Source organism: Phaethon aethereus (genome assembly GCF_964289735.1).
Source record: "Phaethon aethereus genome assembly, chromosome: 2".
NCBI lineage: Eukaryota > Metazoa > Chordata > Aves > Phaethontiformes > Phaethontidae > Phaethon > Phaethon aethereus.
The window spans coordinates 168650006-168663266 of record NC_138582.1 but is presented as its reverse complement, the minus strand read 5'-3'; the positions used below and the strand labels follow the sequence as shown (position 1 = coordinate 168663266).

At 40.0% G+C, this 13261-nt stretch overlaps 1 protein-coding gene across 1 annotated transcript in view; it reads left to right on the top strand.

The window, feature by feature from the left end:
- OBSCN (obscurin, cytoskeletal calmodulin and titin-interacting RhoGEF) overlaps positions 1-13261 on the top strand; it is a gene marked incomplete at its 3' end in the record, with an annotated part of 187985 nt that overhangs the window by 142124 nt on the left and 32600 nt on the right. Inside the window, exons 90-93 of the mRNA XM_081996868.1 lie at positions 216-383; positions 652-754; positions 1351-1480; positions 2623-2728. Coding sequence (XP_081852994.1) covers positions 216-383; positions 652-754; positions 1351-1480; positions 2623-2728 — 507 coding nt within the window. The remainder of the gene's footprint in view (positions 1-215; positions 384-651; positions 755-1350; positions 1481-2622; positions 2729-13261) is intronic.

Sequence of the window (13261 nt, the reverse complement as noted above, 5' to 3'; positions counted from 1 at the left end):
ATGTATGAGGTCCCTCAGCAGTGCTTTGCCTAGAGGATGTTTTGTAGAGAGCTGGAGGAAGATGAAAAGCTCATTCCTCAACTACCAATATCAGCTGCAATAAAGCAAATATATCTCTCAGTCCTCTCAAGTGAAAAGCTGGATGAAAATCCCAAGGAGAAAACACATTTGATACTAAACTCTTTACGAAGATGTTTCTCCCCTTTTTCTTTAAGATGGAAAGCCTGTGGAGGTGGATCCCCATCACATTATAATAGAAGATCCTGACGGTTCCTGCACATTGATCTTGGACAACCTAACAGGTGTTGACTCAGGACAGTACATGTGCTTTGCTTCCAGTCCTGCTGGGAATGCCAGTACCTTAGGAAAGATCCTTGTTCAAGGTAAAGTTCTGCACAGATGCATTTTTTAAAGGGATCTGCTATGTAATACCTTAAACGTGAATATTAAGACATTCCATGTGTTCTGTATAACAACTACTGGATAATACTTTAAAAAAAACTATTTCATGTACAGGTGTAGTCAATTATTCTTCAATCAAAAAATTTGGTCTTTAGTGTCTTGTGTGCAGACGTCATGAGAATTATCTGGTCAGGGACACAGCCTTTGTATCTGGTCGTATGTCCAGCTACATTTATCCTTGTTTTGCAGTGCCACCACGGTTTGTGAACAAGGTTCGAAATGCCTATTTTGTTGAGGGTGAAGATGCTCAGTTTACCTGTACCATTGAAGGAGCACCTAGGCCTCAAATCAGGTCAGTAGTTCAAGTCACACTGGAACGAGTCCTGTTTTCCCATTTTGCACGGTCAGAAGAGTCTCCTGCCCTTTCTTTAAAGGTTAAGATCCTTCCTTTTCTGTGTCTTCCACCTTAACCCCATCCAAATACTGGCTCTTCCTGATCCCAGCTTTCCTGAGCTTCTCATCAATTTATTCTAGTTAGCATATGAAAATAAATACCTACAGATAATCTGATTTATAATAATAAGATTTAATAAACTGACAACATTTTATAATTTCTTTATCCTCCCTGCCTTACACTTGAATTTATTTTATCAGTAACCAGTCTGGGGTATTCAGACAAAGAGCTCAGCATAGCTTCACTTGATTAGAAGCCCTTTTCCCTGTATTGGCTGATGAGATTTCTTGAGGATCATCTCATAAACCTCTGCAGTTCAGTATCCATGCGTGATCTACCCACCTGTAGGCCTGTCTTCCAGGATCCAAACTTTAGTCTAATGACCAACTCTTGAGTTGCTTGCCCACTGCTCTGATAGATGGATCAGTGAGCTGGGAACTTATTGACACTGCAGGTTTTTTTCCTGACTTATACTTAGTGTTTTCCACATGCAGGTGGTACAAAGATGGTGTACTGTTGAAGGATTCAAGTAAATACCAGACTTTCAGTGAACCACGGAGTGGCATAATAATCCTGGTGGTCAAGAACCCTTCTAATGAAGATATGGGACACTATGAATGTGAGGTAAGTTCGGAGAGATTTAAAGGTCTGCTGTCTGACATGACATAGGTAGGAGAATTCATTTTACTGGGAGAGATCCATTGCATGAGAATAATGTCTGAGCAATTGCTGCCACCTCCCAACCAAAAAAGTTTATGCAAGCCGGGTTCTCCTGAACTAGACCTGGATTGTGCGAACATCCAATGGCTTCAGAATATTCTGGTCTGAGAGTTTGGTGGTTCAAACCGTAAGAGAGTGAGCTTGTTCTGGAGCTTAAATTCAGATCCAGGTCTCTAGAGGTAACTCTTACAAAGGCTAGGACCATTTTGTCGTGGCTTTTTTTTCTGCACTGTCTTTAAATTAGAACAGATTCCTGCCACTACAAAGAAACAATCCAAAGCCGAAAGAAAGAAATAGAAGATAGAAGTGTAAACCACTGAAATTTCCGTTTATTTAGCAAGCATGCACGGAAGTATCTAAGAAGTTAAAATAAATGTGCTGTAAAATATTTTCTAAAAATTAGTCATAGTCCATGCATTCATTGTAATAAAGTAGTAATAAGCTCTCAGGGCTTGGCAATAAAAACAGTTGACCTTGATTTAGTAAATAGCATAGGTCCACTGACCCATGGTAAGTGGCTCAGTTCCCAGCAACTTCAGAGTTATTCCACAGAAATATTTAGGAAGTTTGATATAATTTAAAGACTTCTACCACAATTTTTTGAAAAACACATTACTTGCATTTCCCTTCAGCTAAGATCCCAAGATCCAGTATTCCCTTGGCTAAGTAAGACTCAGTGGATTAATGGTTGTTAAAGAAAAAAACCTGCTTTGTTTACCACTTAAATGCCATACAGCAGGAATCTGTGCCTGTTGGTAGAGACAGAGCTACCTCAGGGCCAAGCCACAGATTGCAGAGCAAACTGCAAATAACTGCAAGGTAGCTGATGTGCCGTAACTTGTCTGTGCGAGTCGTTCCTGGCAAAGCATTCTCCTGAAGTCCTCTGAGCAGCAATGCGTTCATGCAAACTCTAGCTTGGGTTTGGGGTCACATCTTTACCTGTTTCTGTTGTCATGTAATTGCAATGAATTTGTAACGCAGTATAGGGAGGTTTTATTATACAAAACCATCCTGCGTTTCATTCGGTACTGCATCGTTCTTTTTAGCTGGTGAACAGATTAGGGTCTGCAAAAAGCGGAGCAGAACTTTACCATCACAGTGCTGCAGCCCTGACCCAGGAGAGGAGAGGAGACCAAGCCATTACCATAGAAGGTATGATCCTTGACCAGCTCTGTAGGTATGTCAGTGAATTACTCTCAAACCATCTCACTGAGGATCGAATATATTTGCCATCTTATCCATGTTGATTGTTGGTGTACACGTATCTGTATGTCTATAAAGATGTGCATGGGTATACTGCACCTCAGCTCTATACCCATCACCATCTGTTGATTTCCAAACTTGGCAAATCAACTTCGTCATATAATGCTCATAAATGCATTATATGAAAAAGGAGGAGCAAATGAAGGGTATGTCACACCACCACTAGTGCAAGAAAAATGTTTCTGTTCCTGTTCGAATACTCGAAAATGTGTGTCAGCCTGGCGGAACAGGAGTTACATACTGCTGAGAAAACGCAGGGGCCAGTAAGTAAAGCTGCAGGCATATTGTGATCGTTTCTGAAATACCACTGAAGACCATCTGGAAGGATTGAGAAAGCAGAAATGACAGCAATATATCCTGAGCAATGTTAGTTCATCCATTATCTAGGACTGGTCAGGTTTTACACACCACACAGTCATAGAGTCTATTCCTTTTTTTTTCTGCACGTTTCACCTGAATTGGTAGGTGGGGATTTTACACCCATCCAACAACGCATCTCTTTCTTAACACCTTTAGGATGTGACTGCCTAAAGTTACCTTCTTATCAAAGGGATTTCCACAAGCAGTGTGTTAGACGTGCTTGCTATAAACCCATCGCAACTGAGTTTCCATCAGTGGCTACATCCGTGTAAGGAGCATTTCTGGCACAGGAAATTGCTTCTTCGTACATCTTAGAAGTGTCCTTGGCTGGCTGAGCATGGGTCAGCCAGCGCTGTCTCTCTTGAACAGTTCCCAGCAGCGGTTCAGGAGATAATACAGCCAAGGGACCATCTATATTAGATAACAGATAACAGGTAGCTTACTGTTTTGGAGGGTAAGAGAGAGAACTAGGACAGGCACAGGCCATTCCATGCCAGCAAACCTTGGTTTGGAGACAGAGAGCTGTCCCAGATATGGTTAGTGGAGACACGGCCAACAAAAGCCGGAGGTTTGCCAACAGCTATAGAACCTTCTTTCATCATCTTCAGTGTTTTCACATCGTCTTGTGATAATAACAGGGGTTCAAGTGTGCTTTTGACAGGGGATAATTGTTATTATCAACATTCACTAAGAGCCATCAAATACAAAGGCATTCTGATTCAAGAAGCTGCTGAGCAGCAAATGACTGGAGTCTGGAAAAATATTCAGGGAAAATGGTATTCCACTCCTATTTTTTTCACCATTTTCTATAGGCTTCTGCTGTTGGCCCTGTCTGAGACAGGGTCTTGGTCTGGATGGACCTTTGGGCCAGCCCTGTGTAGACACTAATGTTGTATTATTACAGTAAGAAGATTCAGACACAACAGGCTATTATGATTAGTATCCTGATCTAGGTACTTGCTTGTCTTGTTTTTACGCTTGCTTTCCTTTTAGTCCTTTCCCAGAGTACCATCAAATCATTCAAAAGCATTACAGGGAGAATGGTGTTAGCATAGCAACGCTATAATCGTTTCAGCAGGATAAACCTTGAAGTACTTGAATGCTTTGTCCTTGCTATGCCCTAAAGAGAGAAAAATAAGTTGTATGCAGGATGTAGAGGAACACAAATAAATCACCGTTAGGGTGGCATATCTTGATGAAGTTCCCTTGTACCAAGGCAGAAGATGTTCTAACAACAAACAAAGGCTGTAAAACAGTGGTAGGAGCATTGTTTAGCTCTTCGACTCGCAAATGTATACGTTCATCCCTGAATTACTCATCTGCTGTTATTCCTGCAGTCATAAACAAAAAACTTTGTGAGCTTGGTTGAAGAAATATAATTGGAGTTTGCCTGGAAGCTTCAGAAATGTTATGAAATAGTGTTTGGTCTGTGATGTGCAATCACTTGAACTTGGTAATAGGGAAGGAAATAGATCCCTGAGTCACCTCCAGGGAGAAACAGAGGGAGAGCTGCTTCAGGCCCGTGGAGCAAAGAGCAGGCTCATCCATGGAGCAAGAGGATTGTTCTGAGCAGAAATGCATCAGGCATGCATTTGGCATAATGCACTTAACCGAGGAAGGCTTTCGTTGCTTTCTTGAGAATCAATAACCAACCTTGATCTACCTATGGAAAAATCAGGTTCATCTGGCAAAGAACTGGAGGACAGATGGATCTCATGAAGGCTTTCTCCTTCCATCCTTACAATCCTTTCTATTTGTGAAAATGGGATTATTTGTAACTTCACCAAGAGGACAACATTACTGCTGTATGGTACTATTACAACCAAAAATACATACTGTGTCTGTTCCCTAGCTCACCTGCATGGTGGGTCTAAGTTTTACCCAGTTTATTGTTGGTTCTGCAAAATAACTATTGTCAGAGTCTCCTGAGAGGGGCTTTAGTTGCAACTCTTTTAGTTTTTAATCCTCCTGCCTTTCTGTACTGTTTATTATACTGAACCAAACCTACTGTCACAATTTGGGATACCATTAGCACAGTGGTTTGCGATCCCTGACCTGCAGTCAGGGATGGCCCACAGTCCAACACCATGGGTCTTAAAACCAAACTTGTTGTCATTAGGCTTAAATTCACACTATGGGGTGTGAATCCATTTTACTGATTCATTGGAAGAACCAAATCCTAAAAGGATGGAAACCACTGGACTAAGAGGTCTCCTTGCAGGCACCCACAGCTTGGGCTGCAAGCCTGAAACGCTGAGTTCTGCCTTCAGCTACGCCTGGTTGCTGCACTGAAGTCAATGGAGAGTTGCTTTAAAAATCCTTTTTCTGTAGATACTAGAAGAATTTTAGACACTTAAAAAAAGTGTAACTGAAAGAAGATCCTTCTCTGACTTCAAGTTGACTGTCTGCTTTGCACCTTGTTTCTTAACCTACACATGGCAGATCTGGGCTGATGTGCTCTGGCATCCCTTTTTAACATGTTATTATTGCAATTCATTCATCCCACGCTCACTAACTTGTTCATTTTTTATGAAAAACAGAGCCTAGAGTTTTTGAAAGACGTTGCATTCTCATTAGGGCAGTCAGGTCCAGGATGCGTAATGAGATAGTTGATTGCAGGGGAAGGAATCAGCTACTCAAGTGGAGACAAGCAAAACCATGAAGAAAAACACCCAGTACAGCTACAGCCAGGCAACAGGAATCTCTTCGTAGCCTTGACTTAGATCTCATGCAGAGCTTTCAGCAAGGTATTTAGTTGCCTTGCTTGGTAAAACCCAGCTTGCAGGGAAAAAGCTAAAAATTGAGGCTCTCCAGCCGAAGATGGCTTTCAAACACAGAGGAGCATTAGATCTCTTAGTGCTACCCTTTTACTGAAAAAATAGGGCACAGGTGTTTGTCCCCCTGACCTTTTTAAAGTTTTTTGGTTGGGGTGACGGTTAGGATATTTATCTTATTATTTTTATTCTGTTGCCATCGTTGGCTAGTCTCATTTTTGGGCTGGCCACGTGTTTTTCAGTGCAAATTCAGGAGAGCACAATCTGCCTTTACAACCACCTCAGTCGCTGCAGGAGTGGAGCCATTTTTTTTGAGAGAGAATGCAAAAGACTCGCATTTCATTCACACCATCTAGGAAACAGTGTTATGTCCATGAATTGCTCATTTTAAGACCAGCTTTAGCAGGTTTTGTGCATCCCCTGTTGCAGATTAATCTCCTAAGCGTAGCAGAGGAGGGTGAAGGCTGAGCAGCGCTCCTGTGGTTTACGCCAGCAGCGTGTACGGTGCAGGAAAAATAGGTTTATGCTTCTGGGAGTGGAGAAAGCAGACTTAAAGTTGGTAATAAAGGCCATAAAGCGCCTTTCATCCGTTCAGAGCGACAAGAACTGACTTATCCTAAATGTCTCATCACTTGTAAGTCAATGATTTCATGTGTTAACCAAAGAGGAGTCTAGTCCTGTAGAAGCACGGGCTGATCCTAATGCTTACAGCTTTTAACCTGCTTATCAGGGGCTCCTGCTTTGCAAAGCTATTTTCCTAAAATGCTATTGAACAAGTTGAAATGATAAATCCGGTGCTAAAATGGATGCAGAATATTTTCCTCTCGGGGAAAACAAAACAAAACAAAAACCCACCCAAATTCTCTCATCCTACTTTCATGTGGTTCTATCCTTCGTATAGGATTGCTTAAATCCTCCCTCACACCTCGGATAGCACATATAAAATTGATCTGTCATGCACTAAACTGCAAGTCATCAGGACCCACGTACTATATGCCATTTACAGCTTTCTCATCCCAGGCCGGCTGCACTTTTGAATACTGCATCCCTTTGACACCTGCTACATATAGAAATATTGCAGTGGTGTCATTTGGGAGGACTGCAAGAACAGACATTAATGGAGTAAGCATTAAAGAGACTTCCTCTTACAGACATTAGGGAATTTCATTGAATACAGATTTAATTATCATATAAATACAGTTGTTAAAATAACTATATAACACATCTATGTTTAGATGTATAATCAAATCAATTCATTCCTATTTCCATCAGAACTGATACTCTTGCTGCTTATGGATTAATCTCATGGTATTATTTGATGGGATTTCCTAAAAGTTATGTAAAAATTGCACAACATTGATTTAAGGGTTTAAAAATTCAGTGAAAATTTCTAACCTGATGCAGTCAATTGTTTGAGCACTCAGTTCATCTTCCATCATTGTATAATTATCAGTCCACCATTTTAAAAAGATTTTGAGTTATTTAAAAAATATTAACTAAGGATAGGTAAACAGTTGTATTGTAACTGTGTTCAGAGATGAATGTCTAAAAGGAATTTTGCCCTTTACTTACCCAGGAAGCTATAAACTCTAATTTCCAAACAGATTTTGTTTAAACCCACCTAATTCTGCAGCAACTCCTTTGACTCCATTGGAAATTATTCCATATTTTCACATGCATAAATGAGACAAGGCTCTGCAAAGGAATCATAGAACTCTAGGTCAGATGGTGACATCGACATCTGCACAAAATTCTTTTTCATTATGGTGGGATTTGTTGTTTTACCTAGAGGCAGAAGAGAGCCCTTGGAAGCTAAGTGGAAGGAAAATTAGGTTAAACTATTCCACCTAATATTGTAAATGTATTTTTAATTTTCAGTCAGTGCAGTTTTGGGACACTATTTGAAACATCATCACTAATTATAAGTTATTAAACAAATAACACAGCCACTACAAGTTCCCTGGGCAAGAACCATTTGTGATTTTATAGGCATATTTTTAAGTTGCAGCTCATTTTCAATTGTACCAAGTCAAAATTACCAGAGCTTATTTATTATAGGCTGGCTGGAAGATTGCAAACCAATTGCTGGAAAAATTATTTTATGATTAAATTAAGAGTTTTTTAGAGTCTTTACTAGTTTATTAAATAAAAAGTGGGGCTTGCTGTTGTTTTTTCTACATCTCAAATAGGTTCAGCTGTTCAGAGTGTGTTCAAAACAGTCTGGTTCAAACAGTGTCTTAATTTTGTTCCAGAAGATAGGATGGGAACCGGCCAAAAATCTCTATTAGCTCTTCAAATTGTATTTTTCTTCTTTTTAAAAATGTGAATTTTAGGAAATAATTGCAAAATCATTAAATCATTACTTTTATTTTGATCTTGATATGCATCAACAGCTTCTAGTTTGTTATGGGACAAGGGTCAGGAAAAATTGCAAATTATAGCAAAAAAGAGATGGAGCAGACATAGGTGTATTATAGGGCTCTCCTGGGTTTCCTAAGGGGTTTTTTTGACGCTGATTTTCTGTACTGATGATAATGATTTTAGTTTTCATTGTTATCAGCTTGGATTTTGCATCTAGTCCACAAAAGCTTGGAAACTGTTCAGTGTTTGGGGAAACTCTTTTTCTAGTAAGTGAAATCACAGTTTAAGTAATTTCAGTTCTCCAAAATTTTCCAGATCAAGGCATTTTCAGGTTTCTCACACCATCACTACCTTATTATATGCAAAAAAAAGAAATTTAAAAAATGGACCTTGTTTTCTAGCTTTGACCTGCCAAATAAAAATGTCAGAAACTCATGGTAGAATAAACAGATTTTGCAATATTGTTCTCCACAAATTATTTAATTTCAAAGCTAAATCATTCACTGTTCAGAGAGCACTCTGAATTCTCATTCTTTGTCAGAAACACTAAAGATGATGTTGGAAATAACCACAGAAAGCATGGATGGGATGGTACAGTTGTTTTTTTCACTCCAGTTTATTTTGATTAACTGAGCAAAGTTAATTTAATCATTTCAGCTTTTGCCTTTCTTTAACCCCATGCTGTTCATACTGTTTTCTTTGTAGTCACTGAACAAGAGACTAAAGTGCCCAAGAAAACCATCATCATGTAAGTGCTGATTTTTTTTTTTTTGGTAACATTTGTGTTTTGCCTTGCTGCCTATGCATGATCCAATAACAAGCTTGTGTTTATTGGCCATGCAAGAGTGTTCATTCCCATCCCACCAGATCTCATGGTATTCTGCGCTATGCAAATTGACCACCTGAAAAAAATATTACTGCCCCTTTTAAGAAATAGCAGCACTGGTGTTTGTTAGAAACAGCCTGGGTCAATTTTTTAATGGCATTACATGTGAAAAAATTTCACTGAATACTGGCAGAGTTGCATAAGAGCTCAAGAAGGTAGAGTCTGACTCTCAACGTCAAAAAGAAATCAGCTTTGAGACCATGCTACTTGAAAAAAATATACAAATATAACAAATATGTCATAGCTTACAGTGATTTCTTCTGGCTTTCTATTTTAAATTTTTCAGGAAACCCTTTTATGATGAAGCAGAAGGAAGATGCACATTTTCATCTCCTTCTGTCTCTATATTTCTAATATGAAATTTTGTTCTGATAACGACTTGGCCTTTTTGGATACTTTGAGCCTTAGTTTATACTGGATGTCTATAATATATAAAGATTAATTGCAGCAAAAAGCAGTACTTTCTCAATCATATGTAGACCAGAAGCTCATCAGCCATTAAAATCTTAAAGTAACATCTTGTTTTTAAGCATCATAAACACATAAATAATCACATTGTTTCATGCGCTGGACGTGGGCATTGTCCTTCTGTGGTAGGCCTTCAGAGCACCTCCAAACTATTCAAATCATGTTCTAATGGTCATGGTTTAACTAGACAATGGATATTTTGGGGGAATGCATTCCATCAAGAGTTGTAATAGTGCTAAAATCAGTCCTTGACTTGGACATGATGCTAAAGTTCACTATTTTACTTTCAGTAGATGGTGAGGAAGATGGGTGAAAGGACAGCTAAAGTACAGTTAAGAATTGCGTATCTTTTATATCTTTTATTATTTTCTACGATGACTATTATTTGTAATGCATGCACTTAGCCCATTTGGAGCCAGTGGCTTAGAAGAAGACATGTCCCCCTTCCTAGCACCTTCCACCTTGAACAGGCAAAGAGCAGACAGGAGAGGCAGGAAGGGGTTCTGCTTTTGCCCACCTCTCTTCAGCACATCAGTTCAGTTAACATTTCCAGTCGTTAGACTTTTTTACCCTGCACAGACCATAAAATGAAGGTGTTTCTGCCTATGCCACCTCAAGGACCAAGGGGCAGATACTAGTGGCGTAGCTAAACAGAGAAATATTTTTTTATATTATGTTCAGAAACATCCTGAGAAAGTCATGAGCAGGAAGGAATCACTCGGAGCCAGACCATGTCTAAAGTGTAGTAAATATCATCTTCTACATCTCTGTGCCTGTAAATCACCCGGAAAGATGCTTTTATTTTACACCTCTCCTTAGTCAGCTAATAGTCATCCTATTCATGGTTTCAGATCACAAGCAGCAGCATTAATATTGTTTGATTAAATAATATTAACCTAAGACAAAATACCATCAGTTAAGCTGATTTCTAAATTTCTGACATGTAAATTCCATAGACTATTGCTTTGGACAGCTCAAGGAGTGATTCCTAAATTTAGGGCTGCAGCCCCAAAGGTGGTGGATATATTTATGAGTGAGATCTCAGAACAACAGAAATCCTCTGCCTTTTGCTAGTGGATGTGGTCATGAATCCATTCACAGCTGGAATTGGGATAGTGATGGGGTAATGGTTGGGGACAACTCTCTAAGGGCACATTCCAGCTCTCCTTAATGTGTAGCAAGCTGAGGAACAGAAGCAGCTTTGAAACTACTAGCAGAAAATAATAGATAATTTAGAGATGGGTTTGAACAATGTCTATATATGCAAATTCCAGACCCCAAAAAGCATTTTAACCTTGCAATGTAGAGCAAAGTCTAGTGCAAGCACACATGGATTCATTCTCATCTTTATCTTAAATGGTTTAGTTTCATGTAATTCAGAAAGGTACCGTGGCCGTTATGAAGGCTCTGCATAGACCTTAAAGCTCTATTGCAAAACTATAGCAAAAACTTTCTTGGGGGAAAGAGTAAAGCAGTGGATATGAGCAGCAGAAGGTGCTCTGGAAGAATAGAAATCTCGCTGTGGCTGATCCAGTCCTGGACTTCACCGCATCCTCAAAGGGAAAGATTGATGGTGGAAAGCAATCTCCATAGGAGAAGGCAATACGAGTCTCCAAAAATGAAACCAACAGATGAGAAAGGCTACAATATATCTAAGAGGATTAGCCTTCCGTGATGGTTAGATAAATGCAATAGGAGATACGGGCTCTCCTTTCACAAGGACTCCTTCCACCCTTCTCTGTATCTCAGTGCAAGAGCCAGAGCAGAGACGGCTGGAGAGCAGAGCTGGTGACTTTCAGCCCGATGTGGCTGTGACTAGCGGCTGGTGAGGGGAGAGAGAGACATGAAAAAGCTGATAATCCCAATTCTTTTTTTAACCCTTCAGTTAATTCTTTTTTTATCCCATTGCTTGGAGGTAGGAATGGAATCTCAACACAGAAACAAAATCAGCTTTGCCTGGTTAGTTCCACTGAACCAGCTACCTCCACTGTAGAGCATTAGCTTCCTTGTGCTTGCAAAGCAAACACTGTCTTTACCTTCAAGCTTTGCCATGTAAGAAATGCCACGGAAACATCTGCAGGAAAAACTGCATGCTAAATACATAAATTAAAACCACTGAAGTCTGGGTTTGGGTGTTCCTGTCCCCAGATTTTAAAGCTATTTGATCCAATTTCATCTGTAGCTCATTTAAAGTCAAAGTTTGTCTTGACATGGGAACAGAAGATTGTTTTGACAGAAATTGTGTATTTATACAGGGATGCTGAGAAGTCCCAACTGCTTTAGATATATCAAAAAGTCTAAAGAAAGGCCAACAAAAATATGCTGAGAAATTATAATCATGCACCCCAGATCGGTTTGGTACTCCTGTGTCAACTGGTGGTGGTAGGATCAGGTTGTGTCTGTAACGATGGTATTATGAAGAGTGAAAATAAGTACATTTTGGTATAGATGACTTTTGCAGGAAATGTTCTAACTTTCTTTTCCTGGTCTTCAAATGCTTAATGCCCTTTCAGTGTAACTGTTCTGCCTGTGTAAATGCAGATCTCTGGTCTCCAAAGAGTCTTTAATAAATAAAATAGATATGTTACATTTATTTAAGAAGAAGTAGCTCCTGACCCTACTGTAACAAAGGGCATTTTGCCATTGAGTTTGATGAAGCCAGAATTTGAGCCAAGGATACTCAGGAAAAGGTTAAACTCCTTGAGCGTTTAAAATTTTGGGGTAAAACTGCTATATGGGTCCAAAGTAGCATAGTAGGTGGTCAACACAAGCACACGAAATATAGCAGTATCCAGAATATTTCTCAGCTGGACATAGGCGTTGTGTGTTCATGCACTCAAGGAGGAGTGCACGAAGACTTAATGGAGCTAGAGTCCACCTGGGGGAAAGGGCACTGAGGTTTTCCCTGGATCAGAAAGTAAGTGGAGATGAGCATGTGTGTGTGTGTGTGTTGTGTGTGTATCCCTTCCAAAATGACATGCTTCACCAAAAGCTGGAGTGCTCACAAACTAACCCCATTGTAACACCTTGACCAACAATGGCATGTGCTGATGGAATGTGGCTCCCTGAAAAGTCTCGTCTTCCTGCCAACTCCATTCCAACCCTTTCTGTCATCAGAGAGGAAACGATAACCACTGTGGTGAAGAGCCCAAGGCAAAGGGGAAGGGTTTCTCCTGCACGTTCTTCTTCAGGTCATTCACCTTCCCGCTCCCCAAGAGCAGAGCCAACTCCAGAGCCAGTTTATGTTTCAAAGATCAGGCAGCCTGTCCACAGACATGAGCAGGAGGCAACACCGAAGTCTGCTGTTCCCATGCTTTTTGTCACAGAGCCAGAGGACAGACACGGAGCAGTAGCTAGAGATGTCGTCATAGAGACCAAGGTGGAAGAGAAAAAGCCCAAATGGGTCGAAGTAGAAGAAGTAATTGAATTCAAAGTAAAAAAATCACCAAAACCTGCAAGGAAAAGAGGCTCTTCTCCAGCAAAACAAGAAAAAGATGACTCAGGGGTGTTAACATTCACTTTTCCCAGCTCAAGGCCTAGGCGTTCCCCAGAAGATGATCCAAACACAAACAA